The 22,925-nt window shown below is 38.8% G+C and overlaps 1 protein-coding gene across 1 annotated transcript; it reads right to left on the bottom strand.

Annotated features, from left to right (window-relative positions):
* Positions 1-1,937: 1,937 nt before the first annotated feature.
* LOC149737567 (uncharacterized) lies at positions 1,938-7,989 on the bottom strand. The gene is made up of 2 exons (XM_089873772.1): positions 7,513-7,989; positions 1,938-6,107 (listed from the first exon to the last, which is right to left on the bottom strand). The coding sequence occupies exon 2, from the start codon at positions 5,953-5,955 to the stop codon at positions 2,764-2,766; it is 3,192 nt and encodes a 1,063-aa protein (XP_089729898.1). The 5' UTR covers positions 5,956-6,107; positions 7,513-7,989; the 3' UTR covers positions 1,938-2,763.
* Positions 7,990-22,925: the final 14,936 nt, after the last annotated feature.

The raw sequence follows: 22,925 nt of genomic DNA, 5'->3' as shown, positions 1-22,925 counted from the left end.
GTTAGGCATTGAATTTGTACGGTATGGGAAACCATTATTGCTCGAAGGTTGAATATTTGGCACCCCGCTGCTACACTTGAGCGATCGAGTTTAAGTACCGCCGAATATTCAATCATAGTATTGTAGGTCTTAGGTTTGTTTATTATCTTTTGCGATGTTAAATTATTGAAATGAAATAATTTTGTCGGTGGTTAAAGTTTGATTTTCTTATAGGAATGTTTGATTTTTCATTTTTATATTCGGTGTTTAACTATCTGTTCCTGTAGGTATAGCGTTATTCAAACTATACCAAATTTGTATCGTTAAAATAATTGCACCATTGATGTGCCTGATCGTTATGGTAAAATGTGGTAAGCTGGATACCATTAGCACACACTATCTCATAATAGTAACCGTGTTTTTAACAATTAACAACACTGTTTTAGGGTAATAAAGATTTGCGGATTTTTTAAAATATTCTTTGTTTGCTACCAAATGGGACGATAAAAGAGATTGAAAGCATGAACCATCTTACCCCAAACTACTATATGGTAGTTTTATCGTTGGTTTGAATCTGTGAAACGTGATTGTGAAAATACGGCAGAAATAAGAAGCGGCCACTGCTTGCTACATTCACTGAGGTCCCAAGTGTGCGCGTGATGTGACGTCATGAGCACCTGCGCGGAACACACACGAGGAGCAAAGAAGAGAGAGAGAAGAGCAGGAGTGCTCATAATCGGAGCAAGAGATCCGCTCCCTGTCACCAGGCTTATAAGCCTTTCCATCGAGGCTGTCATTAACTTTGGCGGGCCATCGCTCCCAGACATGCGGCGGAATGGCTGAGCAGACGTGGCGGCAGACACAGTTTTGCTTTTATACACCCCGAAAAGTTTAACCAACTCAAGAAATAAAAAAACGAAACCTTTATATTGCTTACCCTATAAACGTATACTTCATTAACAAACAATAGTGTTTTTACTAACGTACGTTATTTATTCATGTACGGTTAACTAAAAAACTTTAAATAATGCTAATAAAAAATGGGTACGGCTAGCACATTAGGCAACTTATAATCAATGCTTGAATAACTTTTCTAAACCAACGGCTTTTTTTTGCCAGTCGGACGCATGTGGGTATTTTATAAATCTTTTAAAATCACGTCCGATAGGTGCTCTACTTAAAATACTTTTTGTAATCCCGTTAGAAATTTGCCAGAAACGCCTACACAGTACGTCCCATTAAAACAAGGGACAACCAGCGTTATTTCGACAGTAATATTCAACAACAAACATTGACTTATTTATAAGCTTTCTACATGGACGGGAGATGCAAATTTAACTTCACTTATCTTGTTTATTCAAGCGTACTGTAAGATTACTACATCAATTATTCAGCTCGTTAAAATGGCGCACCGTGCCGCGTTTGTGGGCACGTCAAAAATTACGCTTTATCACTAGAGCTATAAAACACTAAAATTTCAGCTGCGTCTACATTCGATATTACGAGTACTAGCGTGGGTACAATGAGTTTAAAAGTAGAATTCGCTTGCTAAGGCGAAGCTGTTCCCTTTCTTCAAGTATTGTCAAAATCTGATCTGTTTCTTTTTCGTCAAAGAGTTTTTCCTTTATTCAACTACTAGGGCAGAACTATGTTTGAGTGTTTTAATTAAACATGGCTTTAAAACTTTTTCCATTTGTTGTTTTATCAATACTTACAATTTGCTAACAAAATATGCCCCATATGGAAATTCAACTGTTAAAGTGTCCATGGTGTGTTTTAAGATGGAATTTATCGTTTAGGCTATCTTAAAAAAAACTCCACACTTTGCATACAGGTATGTAATATATCTGATATTAGCTTATGATACTAATTATTTTTCAACTTCATCTGTAGGAAACTGTAGCGTATACGAACTTTTGCTTAAACTATGCTAATAGATGTTACCAGGAAACCTGTGATCGGTTTCATGTTTGTATTTTGGTTGTGTAAGCAATAATCACAAAAAAAAGAAGAAAGAGGCGAAACTGCATTAAATGCATAAAGAACTAAACGGTTTCTGTACACGAAAAAGTTGATGTTCAATAATTCTCGCGACTTTAAAAGTGCTTTAATTGTTATCAGTTATTCACAGAGGCAAAACCCACGTGAAAATCTGGTTTCGCAGATGCCATCTCTTAACTTTTGGCAACTATAACACAAATCGGGACACAGGGTCAAATAAAATGAAAATATAAATACTTTGCACGTGACCCACGTGTGCCAGATCGCATGGAGACAAAAAATGATAGCGGTAAAAGGCGAATGAAACAGTTCATGAATGCAAAAGGCGCGACACGCGAAAGAACAAATGCTCGTTTTTCGCAACGCAAACCGCCCAAGGGCTTAATAGGCGGTCGAAGTTGCGAAGTCCTAATGGGTAACATTTGTGTTATCTCCACAGTCATAAAATATGTAGCGTTCTGTATAACCAGCTGCGTGTATTTAGGAATATTTTGTGTAAAATTTGTTAAAACATTTAAATGTGCTGCAAGAGACTTTCATGTCTCAGGTTTGGATCATTTTGACTGTTATGATTTTTACCATCTAAAAGTGCCCATATGCACAATCGAAAGATCAGAAAACGTTTGTAAACAATATTGCAATAATTAATAAAAAGTATTTGGTAATTAAAGCAACTGAAGTAGCACGGACGGAGTAAAGTTAGCACAACACAACATTATCAGTAATGTGTATATTTTTGGACGGTGTTGCAATGAAGGTATAAAAAAGCACGAACATTTTATCTTACAAGCTGCCCATACAAAACATATCCAAGGTCATGCTTTTCCAACGTTCCCGCTGTTTCTTTTGTTTTAGTTCGACCACATCTGAACCCTTCTGCCACTGTGCAGGTAACCTTGGACACCGGTGTTGGGCAGTTGCACCGTAGCTTGGCACTAACTCGCCCTTTGCTAAACCAGCTGTCAGTGACGCAGGGGCCGGAAAACAAGAAAGTAGTTGAAACCCGGGCGTTTGCCTCGGAGTCACTGAGTTTATTCTGGACGATTCGTCCTCTGGCCTGCACAGCGGGTTCGCTGAATGGTGGCGTTTTCTGTGTTTTTTTCGCGAGCGCTTTTCGGAGCGTTCGACGTCACGGTTTCTTTTCTTTGATTTCTTTGCAACAACTTCGTCATCACCAGCTAAAGAGGATTGTCTGGAAGAGGCTCGTGACGTCATGGTATCTGTGGAATCGGTGACGCTACTGCTTTCCTGTTGATACGGTGCGATGCGACAAGCAGTCGCAGGTTTGTCTTTTCGAGATTTTTTGGAAACCCTTGACAACTCTTCACGAAACTGTCCCGAGGTGTGATGGCCTTTCTGTTCATAAGAACCGAAATTATCGGATTCCAAAATGTTTTCGGCCCGCGTGTCTTTGGATGTATGTTTCTTATCAGCCTTCTTGTCGGTGCTTCTCCGCTTCTGTCCCGACTTTGACTTTGTTGCTTGCGGGGCTTCCAGGGCCGGGGATCTGGCGTTAGGTCTAGGCAAACGACGCTTATCGTATGTAATACGACTATTGCTTGCCTCCGACCACGATTCACGATGCTGGGACTTGTGGTTTTTTTCACACGACAATGTTTTAAATGAAGCTCCGTCAGCCAATGCTCCAAATGTAGTCAAATCGTCATTGGCGTTCCAGCTTCTGCCTTCGCCGTTTTCGGATGAGCTTCTTGCTCCTCTGAATGTGAGAGGACACTTCCCAAGTGCGGAAGTGCGAGAATGACCATCGCCTCCCATTTGTGGGAACTTGTGCGGATTATTGTTCTCCGTGCGAGTCGAAAACGTGAAAGTTGCTTTCTTGATACGAACAGAACCGAAACCAGACTTTGACTTATCTGGTGGGAGGTTGAATGGAGCTGATGTACACACAGATGATGGGGCGGGATCGGGGAGGGAAAAATTGCCACGACTAGCGCTACTTATACCAAATTTTCGCTGCAAAACTCCAGCGAAAACTGCTTTTGTTTCGGTTGTGTTTCGTGTTGGCAACGAAAACTTGGCCTCACTCAACGTAAAATGTTTGCGCTTCTGGATATCTCCGTTCCCACTTGACAGTTGGAGGTTCGTTTTATTTTTATCCTCCTGATCTGATTGCGTCTCTTCTTCCTCATCTTCGCTCTCGCTCGTATACACACTGGTTGAATCACTTTCTTCAGCTTCGTCGGTTTCATCACAAGATTTATTTAACGACTCATTAGAAGAACCAACGGAGCACGACACTCGGTATAAGTTACTATGATGATCAAGCGCATGATTATCCCGTTTGCTGGAATGAGATGATTTATTAGGCTTTGTTTTTATAACATCAGCAAAAGTTTTTGATTTTGTGCCGCCAACTATTTCAGTTGATTCGCATTTTTCAAGTTCGCTCACCGAATTCAACAGTTTTGACTTCTCGCTTGTTTTCAGAGTTGTTTCGGCATGCTGTACTTTATTCTTTTGCTTTTTGTTGTCCTGTGTTGCTTGGTTTCTGTTACGTTCTCGTTGTTTCGTACGTAGAGCTGTTTCGTTAGAACCAGCGCTTGGTATCAGTCGGCCATTTTGTGAAATAGCATCGGATATTACAATTTTATCTGGGGGCGTTCCGGTGCAGGTTTTCGGTAAACTTTCATCGCATGGCCGATCTAACGATTCAGCAAACTTGCGGCATATCACCTTTTTGAAGTGAAAACGGGGAAACTGGTCAGCGGTGGGGGATTCTGGTACAGACTTACTTGGATCTTTAGGAGAAGCGCCCTCCGTAATTGCAATTCGCATTTCGCCATTTTCTTCCATATGCGGGCCAACACAAGTTTCTTTGCCGAAATCTGAGACGCATTTTGTCAACTGTTGAAGAGGCGGCGGAAGATTTTGCGGAGAAATGGCCGGAGAGGTTGTGGTTCGAGTACCCTCTGCACACGCAGTGGGGTTTATAAACCCGAATTTTCTTGGATTCTCTTCTGCAAACACAGGGCTAGATGTGGTCGACTTACTCATTGTCAAGAAACCTTCACTGAGGCCCAACAACGCCTGTGCAGCATCGGCCGCATCAAACGTAGAGCTGGTTGCTGTCGCAGTTTGCGCTTCAGGTGCACGCGTGTTAGTTGAACTAGTGGTTTGTGTGTTTGGCGGGAGTGATTTTTTCTCACTGTTCTTTAGGTTGCGTTTTGTTTTGTTCGACTTCCTTGTGCCGCTGTCAGCTGATGATTGTAACTCTGCGGTACCAGTCTTGATCGTATTTGAGCTTGGGCGCGTGCCAGTAAGACCTTCTTTGCTTGTCGGTTTCGACAACTTGTTTTGACCACTTTGGACTTTGCGGCCGAAAACCGAATGCTTAGAATTACCTTCTTTTAAAGCGTGTTCATGAGGTCGCCCGGGGTTGGTGATTGATTCACAGTTTTCCGATTTGGGATTCAGTGCACTTAAAAGTGGAAACAGACTGGCCCGGGAGCTTTGCAGGAAATTGTTAGGTTTGCTTGTCGTCAAGTCTGCCACGACAGATGCGGATTTTGGAGCAATGGAAGTCCCGCGGTGGGTAGGCAGTGTGGGGGAACAGTACGTGAACGAATCGTAACTTTGGCTTGTGGATGAGCAGCTTGATGCAGGAGTTGCCCAATCACTTGGTATTGTGGATTTGACGAGATTCTGGCGGTCAATGTCGCAACACTTGGAGATGTCGCTGTAAAACCGAACGTTTCCGCATCGATCGACGTTCGTGGCAAATTCAGGGGATTCAGACAGTCGAGTGCCGGATGAGAGATTCGAACCTGAATGGGGCGAGCTACTGTTCACTAAACTTTCGTGGTCGCTTGCTTCGCCGTGAAACTGCGCGTCAATGGGCGGCAACATCGGGGAATGTTGCTCGTTTCGGCGGGAGTCGCGGAACACACCGCAGGCGGCGGCTAAGCTCCAAAGTCCGTTGTCATCCCGTGCGGGCGGCTCAAGCCGTGTCGCCATTTTGTTATTCCACTTCCGAATTACATCCAATTTTGTAAATCCACTGAATAATTCAACGCACTAATCCCTCGCCAAAATGTCTTTAAAGCTCTCAGTTGATTTGGAAACAGTCTTCGCGTAATCCATTAGCAGTTGTTTCGCACCTCAAGTCACTGTAAACACAAAGAATATGGCTGTTAGTTTGTTAAAGCTGGAGACAGTAGGCGAAGTAAAAGGGAATCTCGAGCCACATGACGTGCCGAATCCATATCAATAAACTACCGCGCAAAGTTAAAGCCAGGTGCCTATGCTGGTTGCTGTTTACTTTGTTCAGTGTTATATGTAATGACATTTGCGCTAGACTGCTGCCCATCGACAATGACAAGCTTCTATAAACAAAGCGGCATGCGCCGTCACGGCCAAATACGCAGCGTTTATCGCTTGTTCGCGCCGACAGCGATCGAAGCCGGGTACAAGGAAGACGGATTAGTTAATTGCTTCCCTCCGTGAAGGCGGGAAAAGATCTATCCGAATTTTCGTTTCCTAACCGCTAGCCAATCGATTACTTACATATTATATACAGATAGCAATGGCGATCGTTAAAAACAACTATTTTAAGCTTTGCACTTATTGTGACCACGCTATATAGTTCGTGCCGATACCACGGCAATTAACTTGTCTATTCTTGTAACCAGTATGTTCATGATCTTCAGTTGATTTATAACTCGCGCCATTCTACGTGTAGTGGCACCGATTACATTGTTTACAAATAAGCCTCAAATTTCATATTTTCTTATACTATGTAATACATGATCGTTTATCTACTAAAGCCTACGACGTTGAGAATCGATATTTTTTTAATATGGAAATACTCGTGAACCTCTATCCAGTCAATGGTCTTAGATAATGGAATAACATTCTTTCAAGGAAGGGTTCCCTGGGAGGAAGTGTCGGGTTTCGTGAGCAGAAGCTTATTTTAGAATTAATTGTGGTCTAACAGATGTTACTTAACAAATCAGTTTTTAAGGCGAACGGGTTAAAAACATGGGGATCGCGTTATAGTAAAACACCAATGTCGTAAAATCAGTTTTCATCCATGCGACTTGATGTGTTTTATTCGTGTTTTGCAAAAGTACTTTTAAGGGTTTGTAAACTATTTTTGTGTTGGTTGCCGGGCACAATGGTCGTGAATAATCAATAACTTCGTGGAACTGCGTACCAGCACGGCCGCCCGTAAACACCACTATCAATCAAGTCGGTGGTTATTGTTTTCCCGGCTGTTTTTTAAAATCGTGTGAGAAAGCTGGTACGTGGTCGCAGTTCGCTGTGAGAGCGCACTGCTGGCCTTCTGTGACGTCGTAATCGTGGCTACGTGCCTGAGAGGTCACGCACCGGCAAGCAGCGAGTGCCATTGATCAGAGTTGGTTTAATTCACAAGAGATACGGCGTCGCCTCTCTCATGGCAAAAGTAATAAAATGGCGACATTGTTTACACTCGGACCGAGATTTCCATTTCTAACATCCGCGCTTTACAACTTTAAAGATAAACCAAAACACAATATTTTAAACGAAACTTACCGCTCACGAGTAGCCCTTGTTCAAATTGTCGAAGCTCGTAAATTTATCAAACAACCATGTCAACTTAACCAAAATCTGAAAAATATTCTTAGGATATTTTAATCAACTTAAAACAAATTGAAATTATCTATTTAAAAAACTGACGAGGCCATAACATTGCGTTAAAAAACAGACACGGTAGATCCAGACAGCTGTGAACTTCACCGCTGCGTTACGTCGTGTTAATACGATTGGAAATATTACTTTTCTCCTGATTACTAACGTACTTAACATTCGACAATCCAAGTTAAAGTTCAAATATATACTACATTTAATGCTTACGCCACAAAATCTCCGGTTCGTTCTATAGTAAAACTGAAAAACAAAATAGAAATCCTGAGCTAAAGCATATTTTTGTGACAAAACACTTTTGCTTTCAAAATACTTTTTGTGCTGGAGGTACAAAGTGGCTTGCCGGGGAGCCGAGCGCCGTATGAAATTCAATTCTGTTCAAGATACGAAACAACTTCGGCGGCGGTGTGCGAAAATGAGCGTGTGTAGTCCCGTGTGCGAATAGATAAACCTACAGAGGAAGTGCGCGCGCCAGGAGATCAGAAGGAGTGAGTGACGTGCGTAAAGCTATAAATTAAACAAGGAGGGAGAGGAGTGGGATGATAAAAGAGAATAAACAGGAGCAGAAGTGAGAGAGAGGGAGTAATTGCGAGGAGCGAAAGATAAACAAAAACAGTGAAGAGGGAAAGAGCGGAGATTTTAATCGCACGCGACCAGACGGATAAGAGCACCACGTGACCGGGAAAGCCTTTCCAATTGGCTGAACAGACGAAGCATGAAGCAAGTAATAAATCCATCAGTCTATCTTGGTACGTAGGATGCGAAAAGGCCGATCGCCAAGATAAGCCTACTTCTATAGGAGGTTGCGCTCGTAACTGAACGCCAAACAATATGGCCGACGCTATGCTCTGCTTCTCTCTTTAACAAGTGTCCCGCGACGCTCAGTCGAGCTTAATTCCACTGTTTATTTGCACTGGAGCAGCAGAACCGCACAAATGAGCCTACGACTGGGCGTACCTGCTGAAAGGTCCATAGGCCAAGTGTTTAAGACGACCGGTATTATTTTGGACGAACACAAGGAACCGAAGCGATTGCTAAGACAGGCCAAACATGTTCAAGCATCTGGAAACTAAACATGGTGGACAACGATCCAAGTTTCTGCTATATTTTCACCGAAACTGAGCCTACTTTCTACATTTCTTGGTCTAGTTATAAATCCCATTTCGCAAGAAAAAATATTATTTTCGTGATTGTTTATAACAGTTCATTCACGTAAAATTGTGTTAAAAACCTAAGTTTTCCTAATAAAACTGGAACGTTTTTCTGCTCGATACAATACCCACTTTTTCTGCGTTTAATTTAAAACGAAAACCAACATTCTACCGCCGATACGCTGGTTTTAAATTTCTCGATTTTACCGAATATTGTCAGGCAGTAAAACGGATGGATGCTTTTATCTTTATTGTATGGATTTTACGGGCAGAGGTGAAAACGAAAATTAAGTTGTTGTGTTAGAAAATTCTCGTCTTTTAAGCGCTCGTTTGGTCGTTTACTTCCAGCAAATGGCAACCTCTGACGTAATATATAAACCTTAACGACCCAATACCAGTGACGTGGTAACTTCAAAAAATGCCCTTTTATTGCGGAGAGTGAAATAAATTCTATACTTGTATTTTTATTCCGACATTCGTCAGAAATTTTATAGTTTTAAGCCAATTTTGCCCGCTTTATGAGGTTAAAATTCTAGAAAACGGAATTTTCTTCGTAATGGTTTGCCTTTGGATCGATGCGAGTTAACGGGTGCTAGAAAATTGCCAAAATTTTAACCAAGTCGGCGATTTTTTTCCGCAATAAATGTGACTTCAGCTCACATTAGTAGCGGATAACTAGAATATTTTTTGAAGTAAAAAAAAAAAAAAACGAAACGTTAAAAGGCGGAGAGACAGCCTGAAATGGAAAATGAAATATAGATGTTTGTGGGATTTAATCAAAACCCTACTCACTTTTGGTTTAAACAGTGAATACATATACTGTGTTAAAACGTTTAGATCAATGTTAGCATAGGTCTAACATATAATTCTTTACCACCATTATATTTTAGCACACAATACACGCAGACAAATAAGTTTACAGCCACCAAGTAAATTATTCACGCCAATTACACCGGTTGAGTGCCATGGCTTTGCAGGGCGGTTCCGATGGTGGAGTAGTAAATACCCATGGCTGAAAGTCATACAAATTTCCCGTTTATAACATCATGTCTACTAGTAGAAGATACCACCAGTACAAAATGAACTTCCTTAGTTTTGCAAAATATCGGGGTTTCTAAGTTAAAATATTTAAATTTTACTTATGCTGGAAAAATGTTGGCTTCTAAAAACTGACTGATCTGTGTTTTAGTACGAGCCGACTAACGTATTGCTTTGGTTATATTTAATATAATCAGCCTATAAGAGCTTACTTAAAAGATAAACGGGTAGTATTTTTAATTCACGTGTGTACAAGCGTATTTACAGCTGTTTTAAATGGGTTATTAGCCTGGCTACTCAGTGCTCGTGTTATGACAAAATCTCGGCCAGGTGAATTCGGACAGCGGTTTGTTTGTATTGCTAGCAGCTGTATGAGTGGATCGAGCGAGAAAGAGAAGCTTTTGCTCCGAGAAGTGCAAACCTGTAAAGTATTAACGGAGCCAGTCAGACCGACGCTTCAAGCATGACATGCGCGCCGTGGCAATAACGATTTAATTCCCAACTTTGGAGTTAAGACGCTTAATCTTGCTATTTACGTTTGACTTGGCAGTGAATGCACGCAATAAACTGCATCGTTGTATTTATATACGAGTCAAAGTAATCCGACTTACCGTGCAAAGTAAACGAAAGATTTTAGTTGATTTGCTACAAAACTCGAATAACAGCCATACAAAGTAACTATAGCTGAGTCCTTAATTCAAACGCATAGCGTAGTTCAAATGTGTGTAAGAAGGTCACACATAATCAACATAGATATGTGTTACGTGAATAATGTTCTGGAAATAAACACAATGCGCTACTTCGTATTATCAGATGCTTATACGTCATGTTCGTGCAGGAAATCTTATATATTTTTATATAGGTTCAAATTGCACTTTCGTTTGATTAGTTTGGTTACAGTTATAAATTAAGTCCTAATATCATTGGGCTTAATAACACAAATTTGCGCGTAATATTATAAGGTGTTGAGCTTTCGAAAGTTACGAATTCGCGTCAACTTTGAGCTAACGATTTTAGCTACCAAATCAAACAAATAGTATTAAATTTAACTTTTTTCAGCAAAAGTATTAAGCTGAAATATTTAAATTTAAAAACCTCGCTTTGGGGTAATTTAACAGCACGAAGATAAGAGATGGGAAAATCGTTTATCGTATTATATGGCCTTTGGGGTTTCTATTTATTCAATTGAAGTATTTTGATTGAGGCTTTGTATTATAACAGGTGGAATTTGTTTTCTATCTTCGGAAACATCGGTCCACTTGGGAATTGTGGATTATTTCGCTTCTTTCATTCTTGGTTGATGCCTGGCCACGAATTGCCAGCTTGGAACTTTAAAATTAACTCTCGGTTACGAGAAGCCGAGTATTGTCTCGGCGGATTACACGAGGCCCGAGGAAGCGGCGAATGGAGAAATGAAAAAGTGATTACAACTCCCTCCGGGACGGACGACCTCAATATTAAGGAAAGTCGAGGTAATCTCGCAACGCTTCGCAATTACTTGTGCGTGCAGTCTGTCCCGGCAGCACGTAGCAACTCATCGCCTCATAAACTGAAACATTTGAAAACCATTCTAAGAATTCCAAGCACACATTGTACCATGGGGTGTAACGAAGTTTCGTGCGCAAAATGAACGTCGAGGTTTTTTAGGTTTACGGAACTGAGAAATCATGCATCAAATAGAACGTAGGCAGCTACGTTCTGCATCAGGCTGCTATAGCGCCCTTCATTTATTATTCACATATCACGCAAGCAAAATCGATTGCTCCCAGAGCGGGCTTCACACGAATTTCGATAATGACAAAACAGGATTTTGAATCCAGAAACGCAAGGCTAGAAAAGAGAGCCTAAAATAATATAATGATAAACAGAAAGTAGAATCTTTGACAACTTCGTCTCTTACCGAAACATTTAAACTTGACGAAAAACTGACCATTTCCACATGATTATTTGCCCACATTTAGGCATCACAGCAACCCGTGTCCCAATATACTGTCCACGTACCAACGAGTAACCATCACATCGGCATTTTTATTTAATTCGTGACGTTAAGTCTGAATTAAAATCACACAAAAAGACCTTTTTAATTCACTTACGCCACACGATATTGGCAGGCGGTTGGCCAGGCTGTTATATTTCCATCTGGCTTGTACACGAAATAAAATCGTTAATAACCGTATCGTGGTTTTCTTAGCAGGCCCATGGTCTCGTTTTACAGCATAAGTCGGCGCAGTTAAACCGGATAGCTTAATACGCACTCGCTGACGTATTTTATCAAATGGTGATTGCTGGCTTCCCGCAGCTTTCGATTAAACGTAGCTCCACGCCCCTATTTTCACAACGCAGTTATTTGAGGCAAATGGATATTTAACGAGACCGTCTGTTGGCATGATACATGGTATCTAAGACGAAAACTTCACCTATCCGATTAAGCGAACAAGTTTGAATTCGCCCGACGAAAGTAGTCTACCGCATGAGATATGTATGAAGTGTCACAATTAAATTTCCCGAGTATGAACCATTCATGTATTGAAATTGAATGTGCCAAGGGCGAGGCTGCCCGTCTGCTATTTCAGCCATTAAATTAACCTTCAACGCATACAGCCGTGCAGGCGTAATTACACTGACGCTCCACCGACAACATTGAGGCGAATGGAAAGGCTTTTATGTCGCCGATATTTCGACATTTGATCCCACTACGGCCCCGTCGTGACACTGAATGAATAAATTGCGAGCGTATATACCATGCTGAAATATCAGCAGCGGGCAAATCCATACAAAGTGCTACGATACAACGCTTGGTGATATTAAAGTTATTTGCGTATGCACAAATCCGATTGCACGAAGAAGTATATATAAATCATATGTGGCGCGGAAAACAAAACTCAGTACAATTACCCGTATGCTTAGCCACCAGCATTTAAAATGTTTGCGTGATTGCTATAAAACGTTAACAAGTGTCAGCAGAATGCACTAACGTACCAGTTTTATAAGAAATCCTGGAACCTGCGTTAAAATGACTCGCAACACTCCCAAAAGCCGATATCAGGTTACCGATAATAAACAAATACGAAAATCTTACAAATGCAAACGTACATTTTAACTACAAACTGTTCATTTCTTATACGACAAGGTTCCGCTGCACTTTTTAAGACTGTATACCTCACTGTAAACCTTTAGGGCTTTAATCTAACTTAAGCATCACTAAGATGCAGGCTTCCCTCACGCATTTACGCCCTAACGTTTCAGAGTACACTCAGTATCTATATGGTACACTGCATGTCAAGTCGTCCGCCATTTTAACTCGCGTCACGACAACTTTCTCTCGCACTTCTCTCCTTTCTGTCCTGCGCTCTCAGTTTTGAATGCGAAATATGTAAAGGAAGTCGCCCATCCTGTTAAATTCCCAATGTTTAACTACAAAATCGAAGCGCCAAACGACATAAAGAACCGATACAAGGCACGATGAATCAAAACGTACGGCCCCAATCAAACGTACATAAAGTAGTTTAGGACCGAACAGAAAAACTCCATTTTAATTATAATATAACTACCGCGGTAAGAATGATAAAACGTAGGTTACTGCTTGTTTAGATTATATTACCCGGTCTTTGTACACACTTGGCGTGCAAATAGTATAAAATACTTTATGTAATTTAACTTTGTGACTGGCACCTAATACAGGCAAAATAAATTAATGTCAAATGTCAGAATAACACTATAAATACAAAACGCACGTTTAACAAACATAACAGACATCAAAACAGAATGCAAATTTTAATTCTAAACTAAAATTTTAAATCATGGTTATAACTAAAAGTATATAGCATCTTTTTAAACTGAAATACAATAGGAACCGTTTTAAAGCGGTAACTATGTCTTTTGCATACCTATTTTTCACAAATAAAAACCCGCAATTCCCGCAATTTAATTTGCTGATTGTTTAAATTAATATTCACTACCGTACTGGACTAAGCATTGGCATTTGATCAGTTTTGTCGCTTTAGTAAAGCAGAAATGAACCGCCATTTTTCTATTCGGAGTGAAAAACCTCGCCCGTTTAAAGCGGAATTTTTAAATTGAACGAAAATAAATTGGCTACAAAAGTCCAAGAACGAGTTTGACTTTGTCGGAGAAATGAATAAGTCACTTTATTTACGAATTGCGTCACGAAATGGGATTATTAAACTCAGTTTATTTTGCCTCTCCCCAAAGCACCTCCGGTAATATTTCTAGATAACAATCGACGTTTCTCCCACTCTTTCTCTTTGTTGCTCTTTTATTATCTTGCGACAATGTAAACTCTTGCGCCATCTCTATGTTTAAACAATGCAATATAAAGAATGAACAAAGTATTTTAGTAACTTGCAGAGTATGACTTAACGAACACAAAGTACTTGGGGTAAACATCAAGCGCATGTCTCCTACGCAAAAGCCAACAACATAAACGTTATTCAAATATTATGCTGGACGATATTAGATTTAAAAATTAAAAGCTAACTTACTGTTTGGATGAACTGTTCCTAAAACCGATAAGTATATTTTAAAACGTTTTTTTTTCATAGTTGCATAATATAATATAGCAATTTACTTATTTTTTCGAATAGTGTGGCGAAGCTAAAATTTATTAAAACAACGACGAGAAAGAAATTGGCAGCAAAATGACAAACGTTAAAAACACGTTACGGATTACGGATAAAAACTACTACAGTAACCGGATTTTAAATATCTTTATTTAAAAATTGAAGGGGATTATCTTTTTAGTTTGAAATAAAACAGTTTATAAACAATTAGCGACAAAGTAAGTACTTACAAACGAAAGAGTTTTAAATAAGTATTTATAACGAAATGTGTGAAAAGGGATTTCTTTAGTTTGAGAAGATATTTTATAATTACAGTGGGAGCAGGAGTTTGGTTTGGCTTCCTCTGACTCAAACTATCGAGGCTGTGAAATGATAAGTGCAGCTGGTCAAGCGTGCCTAATGACCCAAGACGTTAATCACGTGATGATCGATAAGTCCTGTGTTCATTGAAGTGTGACAGGCTCTATATCGAAAATTTAATAATAAGATGATATAGTAGTGTAGGGTATAAGATGGATACCGTGAGCACTATCCCGTATTTCCTAAACGTGTTTTTAACAATTGACAACGCTATAGTTTGTTAACTATTAAATGTGCCGGTATAACAGAATAAAAATATGGGCCATCTTACCCCGACCTACTATATTTAGTAACGAAATCAAGATAAAATACGAAATCGAACGAAATTTTTGCGTTCTGCACGATCGTTACTTTTGCAACTGTAAACATTAGGCACACCTGGCATCTAGGAAATGTCATGTAATATTCGCGGAGATTTTTCACGAAAAGCCTCAAATTATGTCCCAGGCGCATTTTGCTGCAGCTGCTTCGTGTTTGCGGCGTGTGCAACATTGAGAGCGGTTGTTGTCGAAACGAACACATTTATAATTGCGTTCAGGCAGGGCGAGGCTTACATACGAAAACTACGATGAATTTAATTGTATGTAATAACGCATGAATATACACGGTATGAAAAGACTTACTGCAGAATTATAGAGAATGTTATCCTAACGCTAACATTTGCAAAGAAAGCGTATACAAGTCGTATGGTCGAACGTTATATCTGTTGGGTACCATGTTTCTGTGCAAATAGTACGACAAAAGTAAAATGTGCAAATTCTGTTAACCTTTGCGGAGTCACGTAATTACACCTAAGCACACAGAAGAAGCTTGCCGCAGTGCGCAGGTTATACAGAAAAGTTTACTGTAAGTCATAACCAAGATAACTTAAATCTTTAAATCCCTTTGTACAAAGGTTTCGTTCATTTTAATTCGGTTTATTTAGGAAGGAGACGACAGGGCAGTTTAGTTTTGGCCGGTTGGTTGGCGCTATGACCCAGAACCGGCATGGTTGTAAAATCATAACATTGCACAACGACCACTCTCTCGCTCATACACACACAAGCACTCGGTCTAAAATTTACAATCAGGTCGGGAGAATGAAAGAGAATAAAAAGAGGAGGAGGCGCCGCAGGAGCAAGGCCCGATCGATCTCCGCCAGGTCTAGTGGAAAGGTATGTGCCGTGAGTGCCCACTACATGACTTAGTGCTCTGCTGTAGCGATAAGAGACTGTAAATTAGCACAGCCACGGTGGAGATTAGTTCGAAGATACCACAAGCTACAAGTGAAGATAATATGAGGTTTCGTCAACGTGACAGGTTCCAATTTGACAGGCGTGCCACTGATACTGACTGTTGGTCCTCGTGCTTACAACATTACAAGTTTTGGAGTATATGATTGGAATGAAGCTCTTATGCATTACGGATTACCAAGCAGGATTTGACAACCAGTGGTACGTATTGTAACTTACGTTATTTTAAATCATGTGTCGCACAATCATAGTGCCACATTTAAGTTGTGTACAGCTTTTTAAAAACAAATGTATTTTAAGTTCTAAATTTACTGTATACTATCTTTTATTAACGTGTGTTGTACAATTATATATATGGGCAAGTCACACCCGCAAATGCAGCTGTTCCTATTCGTACGCTGCGTGTTAGTTCGGTCATTGATTCCCTTGCGCATGTTAACTGTAAAACGTAGAAGGCATACGAAATGAAAGATTGGCGTCGTGGGCAAAGCAATGTCACGGATCACTGACCCCCAGTAAAAACATGAAAACTATGTCGCGGCCATTCCTCCCTCTGGCAGGAGTGGTAGCTTTTAACCTCGCGTATTGTTTTCTATTACAATACAATATTATATGTTTTAAGTGAATCTTTATTGTTACAAGGTGTCTGCTATACTGTTGCCGTATTTCTATAATCAATATTGCCTTTCGTTCGAAAACCTAATGTTTGCATTGTTGTATGAATAGGTTATAGCCTTAAGCTAAAAACTTTGTGAACAGAACTTAACTTTGCCGTGTCCTGGACTTGCGGTCAATTAAATCCCGAATTTGCCAATCTTATCAAACATGCCTGTTTTAACACTAGCAGAGTGTATTTTGTTGCTACACTGCTAGGTCTTACCACATATTTTTGGACGGTGGTTCTTGGACAAATTTAATTCAATCTTGAAATTATAAACGTTCGTCAATTTATGTTGTTTGAACTATATTCTAACATTATAGTAGGATGGGAAAATATGGGACACCTTGAGCACATAATATCCAATTATCCTGGTCGTGTTTTAAACAATTAACAATGCTGTATGGGAGTCGTTGTGAGAATATAGTTATATAATTCTTTGAATGTTTGTTGTTTACTACCAAGTATGAGGAGAAAACAGTATGAAAAGGTGTCCCATCTTCCCCCACCCTACTACATCAATTTAATTTATATAAGATATAGCCAAACGCTGAGCATAAAACGAAACAATTAAAACGTTCTTGCATGTCCTAGTTAAAGTGTCTTGGAGATGCCTCGATTTTTTTTAGATGGCGATATAGCCTCCGTTTCCGCCTTTAACCTAAAGTGCGGTATATTGGTACGGTTGAATTGTAACGTTCGTGCCGGGTTGTCACTTGAAGTATATCCCGTCATTCAAAGCCTGTGTGGCTTGATCAATGACCGGGCGGCCACAAATCGTGGGAAACGCTCTTGGTGGTTGGGGTAAATGGCGCACTCGCATACAGTAAGGCTGAATGAAGAGACGTTTGGGATATTTTTAGCTTTAACCTTCTGGATTTGGGAATATGAACTGTAATACTGAATGTAATTACAATGACTTGACTATATTGAATCTTTAGTTCAAAATCTATTTTGGTTTAATAAACTCGATAAATGATACCTATCTCGCAAACGAAATGGGACACCGACTCCCAACGTTGTTATTATGAGCACAAAGAGCAGATAACGTAATTATCGCTTAAGAAATTCAGAGGTAATGCCCATGTGTGGTCCATTTTTAACGACTTGGTTTGGAAAAGTTTTATTTCGCTCTTAATGCCCTCTCCCATTGTCTGCCTGTAGCGAATTGCGTTCCTAAAAGTTCACGGTAATTTGGCCGGTAAGGAATAGATTTATGTCAATTTTTGACCACCCCAATTGACTGCATGCTTTTCGTCGACCTGGCCCTGCGGCATGTGAACTACGTATATGAGTTATGTGGCTTACGGCCTTCGTCCGAAAATACTAATTAAATCTGCGCGTAATCGGGTTAGATTGATTGCATGTGATTTTATCTTGGCGTTGGCATATTATTAAATCTCTGCCTGAGTCAATATAGCTCGTTACGTGTGTTTTAAGTGTGGCTTTCATATTCGCAACGTACGATGCCTCAATTAGTCAGCTGCCATGTAAAGCTGTGGTAAAATAATCTTGCCTTCCAATTACTACTTCAACTGCCAAATGTATATTTTACGAACCACCGCACGTATTTGTTGTGCATTTCGCAGTTAGTTGCGCGTTTTAACGACGTTCGTTGGCTGGGATTATTGCCACACGAGATAAGAGTTAAGAAAACAGAAACACAACGGCTCACAGAAATACGGCGGCTTTTACTCAATAATTTAATAACAGTCGAATGAATGACACATTTCCCAACATTAGTTGGAAATATTTAAATATGTGGTAACAGTAGGCGGGAATGAGGTTTATGAAACAGAACGCCCGTGGTATAACGACTGTCGCTGCCCTACCGCGCTAGAACAAATAAGTTACAAGCATAAGAAACATTCATTCATAAATAGGTGTTTAATGAGCCTACGTCTAGCATGAGTAGGAACCCTCTTTAAAAACGTCGCATGTTACGTAATGTATTAATTGCATTAAGTGTACAACTCAAACAGATGAAGTGTTGACGAATTTAATCTTGTGTTAATAAGTTGCCAACGGTGCAGGTAATTACCAGCGTTTCATCTTACCGCATTTCCCGACAAAGCAACGAAAAATGATTGATCGTAACTTAAACACACAATGGAACCAATAAAAGATACACAAAATCAAGCCTATTTTTAACGATTTTTCCGTGTTTAAAAAAACTCTTCACGCCAATAAATGTATACACGGTAGGTTGGGGTAAGATGGTCCATGTTTTCCTTCTCTTTTATCGACCCATTTGGTGGTAAACAAACAATATTTACCTAATTTTATTACCAATCCACATAACTCTAATCGGGCTATTGTTAAAAACACGATTGGAAAATAATGATTTCTATGTGCTACCCGCATCCATCTTACCCCATAGTACTATAGATATAATATTTTTTCAGTTATAATTATTTTCAGTTGAATTGCTTTTTGGTTTTGTTGTAAACGGAGGTAGCCTTGGTATATAAACTAAAATTGGTGATCATTGGGACACGACATTTAATTTAAAGTAATAAAAACTGCAAACAAGAAACACATATCAACCATGCACCAGTATGGTAGGTTGGGGTAAGATGGCACATATTTTCATCCTCTTTTATCGTCTCATTGGTAGTAAACAAAGAATGTTTACAAAATTATAAAATTGTATTTTCGTGTTTTTAAATGTAGTGTTCTTGGTCTAAAGCTGAAGTCATACCAAACTAAAATTCCGCATAGCACAAACAAAAGCGTAGTTAGAGCAAATTTGATCCGTGTTCTCAGCCACCTGTTGCGCGACATGTTGCGGCCATTTTGTTAAGCGCAAAGGTTAATACTACGAGTGCTAATAAAGTGGTGTTCGTGTATCACTGTATCTCTGCACAGACAACATGCCGAATTTTCAATGCACTGATTTTTAGACAGTTTTATAAACAGCATGTTGGGGTAAAATGTTCCATTCTCTTTTATTGTTCCAATAGATATTAAACAAAAATATTAATGGAATCAAATAATCGTATTCCGGCGACTCTGAAGGAGCGTTCTAGCCTGCAGTACTAAATATTCCTATTTATAAAACTATGCTTAAAAAAACTCGTGCATAAAAGCGTGTTTGTCTTGGAAATTAACTTCGTTATTCCAGAAGGTTGCTAAATGTATAAATATATACTACATTGTAAGATTTCATATTTTCGTTTTTTATAAATTACATAAATTTAAATAACCTTGATTTCATCTTGCTATCTACTGTTACTAATCACTTGGTTTAAAATGGTTTGCCACATTCGATAAAGGGGTTTATGAAATTATGTTTAAGTTATGGATGCTCCGTGACTGTGGATGAACATAGTTTGTTTGATTTACGTTTAAGTTTCGTGAATAATTTAAAAATTTGTAATAGATTTAACATCTCGTAAATTTTATTCATTACTTCAAATACAGTAACAAAGATTACTTAAAACAGTGAAGAAAATGGAATTAGCTGCAAAATAACAGGATTTCTATTCAAAGTTTTGGGATATAAATGATCAAGGTTTACCAATACGCAGGTTTGGTAATCATCGAAATAGTGTTACTATTATGGATGTCAGGAAATCTTTGCTCTTGTTTAAAAAGTGAACGAACGTTGTCCATCACTTTTCTTGTCTGTATACAGCTCTAGTTTTGTGGATTAATGAACAAATGGTAGCCTCCAAAAATCGTTTATAAAGAAATAGTTTTACTTTTGTAAAGATTGAAATATATTCGAGAGCTTTAGCTCGCGTATAAGACCATCATGTAGTCTGATGGAAATACGCAGAACGTGTCCAATCTTCCAGCGATTTTGTGCTTAATCGGTTGTCTTGGCAGAAGTAGCTGACTATTATAAGATTGCGGACAGTTGAGACGCGACTTTGCAATTACCGCTTGTCAGGAACGCTGTCCGGACGAACGAAACGTGTAAGCGGACCTTCAGCGCTCACATGCCGAACCCAGTTCACCTTGCTGCTGATGATATATAGATGCAGCAAAGGGATCGCGACGCCCGTTACTAAAAAATATAAATTTATAAAAAAAAATCGAATTTTTTAGAATTATTATTTTATTATTAAAAACGCAGTTGTAATATTTAGTTCTTTGTTTTAGTAGATTTATTCATTTCTAACTTACTAACGTACGTCTATCAAGATGTAAATAGGAGTTTTCGGTAAAAAATGAGAATTTTATTAAAAACATTTTCACTCCCTACCTACGGCGCATTTAAGAACTTATTCGTTTTTTTGGTTTTGCTACTGGACGCAGATGACTAACTTTCGTTGTAAATCTTGCTCTGCCTAACCTTTCCCAAATATTAGGACGTTATTTGCTGCTTTTAAAGATTGAAGAGGTTAGAGGATATTCTTATACACAAGTTAAACGTAAACGGCAGAGCAAAACACGAACTATGATACCTATATACACTTGTCGATACATTAATAGTTGATGTCGATGCTAGGTCAATTAAAAAAACCCAAAGCAGTTATGCTACGTTCAATGTCTTTTCCGTTTATACCCAATCAACTCTGTGATTGTGGTCTGGTGCTCATAGAGTAGGACGATATTTGTGTCAAGAAATACAGAAAGAATCGGTTGCTACGAAATATGTAACAGTAATACCAGATCCTGGTCTACATTCCTATTTAGATGTTTGTGGTATATGATCTCACTTTCCGTGTTATTTAAGTAATTTGGGACCGAAACAGTAAACACAGATTAACGACTACGTACGGTGAATCGGTGATCGTATATTTCGGTATGGACAGTATTGCATTTAAAAGTTTGTTCTGATAAAGGCAAAATAGGCAAGAACACAATTTATAAATTAATTTTAAAATATTTTTTGTTTCTATTTATTATCACACTGCATACAAAGATACAGTTACTATTTTGAGCTATTTATCATCTATTAATGGATGTGACATTTGTGTAAAAAATCAATACCTTTAACTGACTCACTGCCCATTTCGGTATTATATCCCTTGCGCCATGAACGAAATTAATCTAATTAACTTTAAATCGTGCAATGAGTCACTTATAGAAATACGAAGACTTTATTTAAAGCTAAGGGGTCTCTTACACACATATAACATAGTAGGGTGAGGGAATGGGACAACCGTTTCATTCTATTTTTCGTGTCATTTGGTAGTAAACAAAAAAGATTCAAATAATTATAAGACCGTATCCTCACGACTCCCACAGACCGGTGCTAATTGTTTAAAGCAATATTATAATATTCGGATATTATATGCTTAAAGGTGCCCGCCTTCCCCAACCCTACTATACATTGAAATACTACAGTATGCACTGCGAATGGTGCAGTTCGAAAAAAACACCCACGTCAAAGTCACTCATTCGTTAAAGTCCTAATGTAACTTGTAATGTAACGGGACACCGGGATAAGAATGACGTGCTATCGTCATTGACCTGTCAATCAAACTCTAACCAAATTTCCCAACTTGCAAAATATTGCTAATACGTTGTGTTCCTACTGTTAAATCACGGTATACCAATGTATTGAGTAGGCTATGACCATACTAACTAGTATTTTAACTTTTTTGCATGATGAATAAAATAAGTTATCATATAAGTTATCTTATCTGCTAATTCCCTTTTCTTCGATGTTTTAAATTTAAATAATCCGATCTTCGGTACTGTACATGAAGAGGCAAACAAATCTAATTTAAGTTAGGTTGTTTTTTAAACCTTAAAAAATAAATTTGAACTGAGCAATTTTAATTTATCCTTAGTAGTTCGCCGTAATTTGAATATTATTGCACTTAATTTATAAATAAACAGCACTTTTGGTAAAACGACGTAATTTTTATTATGCCGACGTTTCTTATTGCATATACGGCGACGAAACAAGGCAGATGGGACATCTGTTAATTTTTTTTCACAGAAACCAATTTACCTATATATTATGTTATGCCTGGTAGAAACAACAGTAGATTATTTCACTATTTGCGTAACCTCGTAGCTAGGTCGAGCGTAAGTCAAATCGGCTTAATGCCCGGCCAAGAATGTCGATCTGGCTCGATGACGTCACGGGACTGTTTATATTCACCAACACACACACATTTCTTATGTCTTGAAATATTTCGTTAGCATTATAAAGACGGCTGAATAAAGACAGAGATTTCTGTACATAACTTTAAACTAGAGATATAAATTATTATTTTACTGCTTAGTATTTCATTTATTGGAAAGATTAACGTTGCTGTAAGAGTTTTTACAATTGCAACATGCCTGACAGAAACCGTTTATAAATAAAAGATAACAATGT

This window comes from Ciona robusta, chromosome 3 (genome assembly GCF_009617815.1).
Source record: "Ciona robusta chromosome 3, ASM961781v2".
In the NCBI taxonomy this organism is placed as follows: domain Eukaryota; kingdom Metazoa; phylum Chordata; class Ascidiacea; order Phlebobranchia; family Cionidae; genus Ciona; species Ciona robusta.
This window is presented reverse-complemented; position numbering and strand designations above follow the sequence as displayed.